Below are 1,993 nucleotides of genomic sequence, written 5' to 3' on the forward strand. Positions count from 1 at the left end.
CCGTAGACCCTGCAGCACTAAACCCACCATTTGCTGTTTACCTGAAAACATTTGTCTAGGCAATACAACACCAGACCCTCCAGGATGCGGTTCTTCAAAACAACACCCTTTATGTGACCCTAATATTCTCCCACACTGTATGTCCTGCTTAGGGTATTTATCTTTAAAAGCCTCCTCAGTCTTTAATTTATTGTCCAGTCTTTGACCTTTGACCCCCAGAGAAAGATTGTCAATGGGCAGATTTACTTCATTTGAATAGAACTAGACTCTATCATGTTAGCTGGCGCTTCTGCAGCCGCCGGGGTTGGTGGGTATTACCACTGTCTTGGAGATGAGCCTGGGGTTGCCATGGTAGCCGCAACATGTTGGTCAAGAGTCTGGAGGATTTGAGGTGGAGGCTTAGTCCTAGTTCTGGATCAAAGTGTGTGTGTGTGTGTGTGTCCTTGTCCCCACCACCATGAAAATCATTGAACTATTGGGTTATGACTTGGCTTAAAGTTAGAGTAAGTCTCCAGGAAATGAATGTAAGCAGCAGTGATTTACATTGATAATATTGTGGAAAATACCAAATATGTTTAAGTGGATAATTAATAAAATGACTACATGATAAAAAAAAGACACGTAGAGTTGCTTTCACTCACAGTCATAGGATGAGGTCCCACAAATAACAGTCTCTTTCTCACTGAAGACATTTTGACAGTTAAAGCAGGTGAAAATAATAAAATTAAGTTAAAATTAAAGTAAAAAAAAATAAAACGTTCACCTGGATTCCATTAAGCCGCTGGTATTGTGCATGCTAGCTCATTGTCACACTTCAGGGCTTACTGGCCATAGCTTCCACCTGCTGTTAGCAGTGCATTTGACAGAATGTGCAGCTCTGAGATCAGATCTTAACTATGAAAATGCAAAATGGGAATAGCAGTTCACCTCTCATCTTACATTTTTGTTTGCACAGGCTTGCATATTCTACATTTCATCAGATAAGAAGCAGATATATTCTAACATAGGTTTTGCTCTTATGTACTGATGATTACACCAGTAGAGTCCATGTCTATGGAGAAAAAAGATGGGAACGGTACTGCTGGAACCAGCAACTGACAAAGTTCCTCCCACTGCTCCTTCTCTAAGTGTGTACTTTGTGTTTTCTCTTTCTCTCAGGTGGTCACATGGCTGCAGGGTCCAGGTTCAGAGCTGTTGAAGACCCACCAGGCGATTGGGGATTCGATGCGTGCGGCCCAAGCCCTGCAGCAGAAACATGAGGAGATTGAGAGCCAGCATAGTGTAATGCAACATGCTGAACACTTATACACGTGATTATGTGACAAGGACAAACTGATAACTCAGATTTAGGGTTAAACACAGATCTGAGCGGAGCTGGACATTTGGTGCTTCAACTCTGCTGGCTGTTAATCAACCGAGAAAAAGTCTGCAGAAACAAATTCACTTTTTAATATGTTGTACACATCCCTGGTAGGCCAGTGATTAAGGTGCGGTGCTCTCGCCGCTGTGGCCCAGGTTTGAGTGAGGGTTGCGTCAGGAAGGGCATCCGGCATAAAGCATGTGCCAAATGTCAACATGCGAGTGGTCAGTGTGACGATTCGCTGTGGCGACCCATAAACGGGGAAAAAAAAACCCAAAAGTGACTTGAATATATTTTACATGACACTTTCAGGCTGTGGTTCAGTGGCTGAGAGTTGGAGTGGTCACACAGGGCGTGCTGATTGTTGTTAGCACACTTAAAAAATGAAAATTCTTAAACTGACAAACATTAAAGTAATTCAGAATCAATACCTATAGCACAGTTTTAACAAAAACTGAACATTGTTACCTTCATGGAAGCAGCATTTATTGCAGAGTAGTAAAACACTGCTTTAGTTTTAGCCTGGCAACGGCATGTATTATGCCTGTTTTGTGTCATTGCACTATTTTAGTTATACTGGTGGTAAATGTGAGCATTGGGCTGATGCTGTGTGTGTGTGTGTGTGTGTGTGTG

At 42.3% G+C, this 1,993-nt stretch overlaps 1 protein-coding gene across 1 annotated transcript in view; it reads left to right on the forward strand.

Annotated features, from left to right (window-relative positions):
- Positions 1 to 362: 362 nt before the first annotated feature.
- sestd1 (SEC14 and spectrin domains 1) overlaps positions 363 to 1,993 on the forward strand; it is a 16,556-nt gene continuing 14,925 nt past the window's right edge. Inside the window, exons 1-2 of the mRNA XM_020621309.1 lie at positions 363 to 391; positions 1,104 to 1,281. Coding sequence (XP_020476965.1) covers positions 363 to 391; positions 1,104 to 1,281 — 207 coding nt within the window. The remainder of the gene's footprint in view (positions 392 to 1,103; positions 1,282 to 1,993) is intronic.

The sequence above is a fragment of the Monopterus albus genome, unplaced genomic scaffold (genome assembly GCF_001952655.1).
Source record: "Monopterus albus unplaced genomic scaffold, M_albus_1.0 scaffold257.1, whole genome shotgun sequence".
Classification (NCBI taxonomy): Eukaryota; Metazoa; Chordata; class Actinopteri; order Synbranchiformes; family Synbranchidae; genus Monopterus; species Monopterus albus.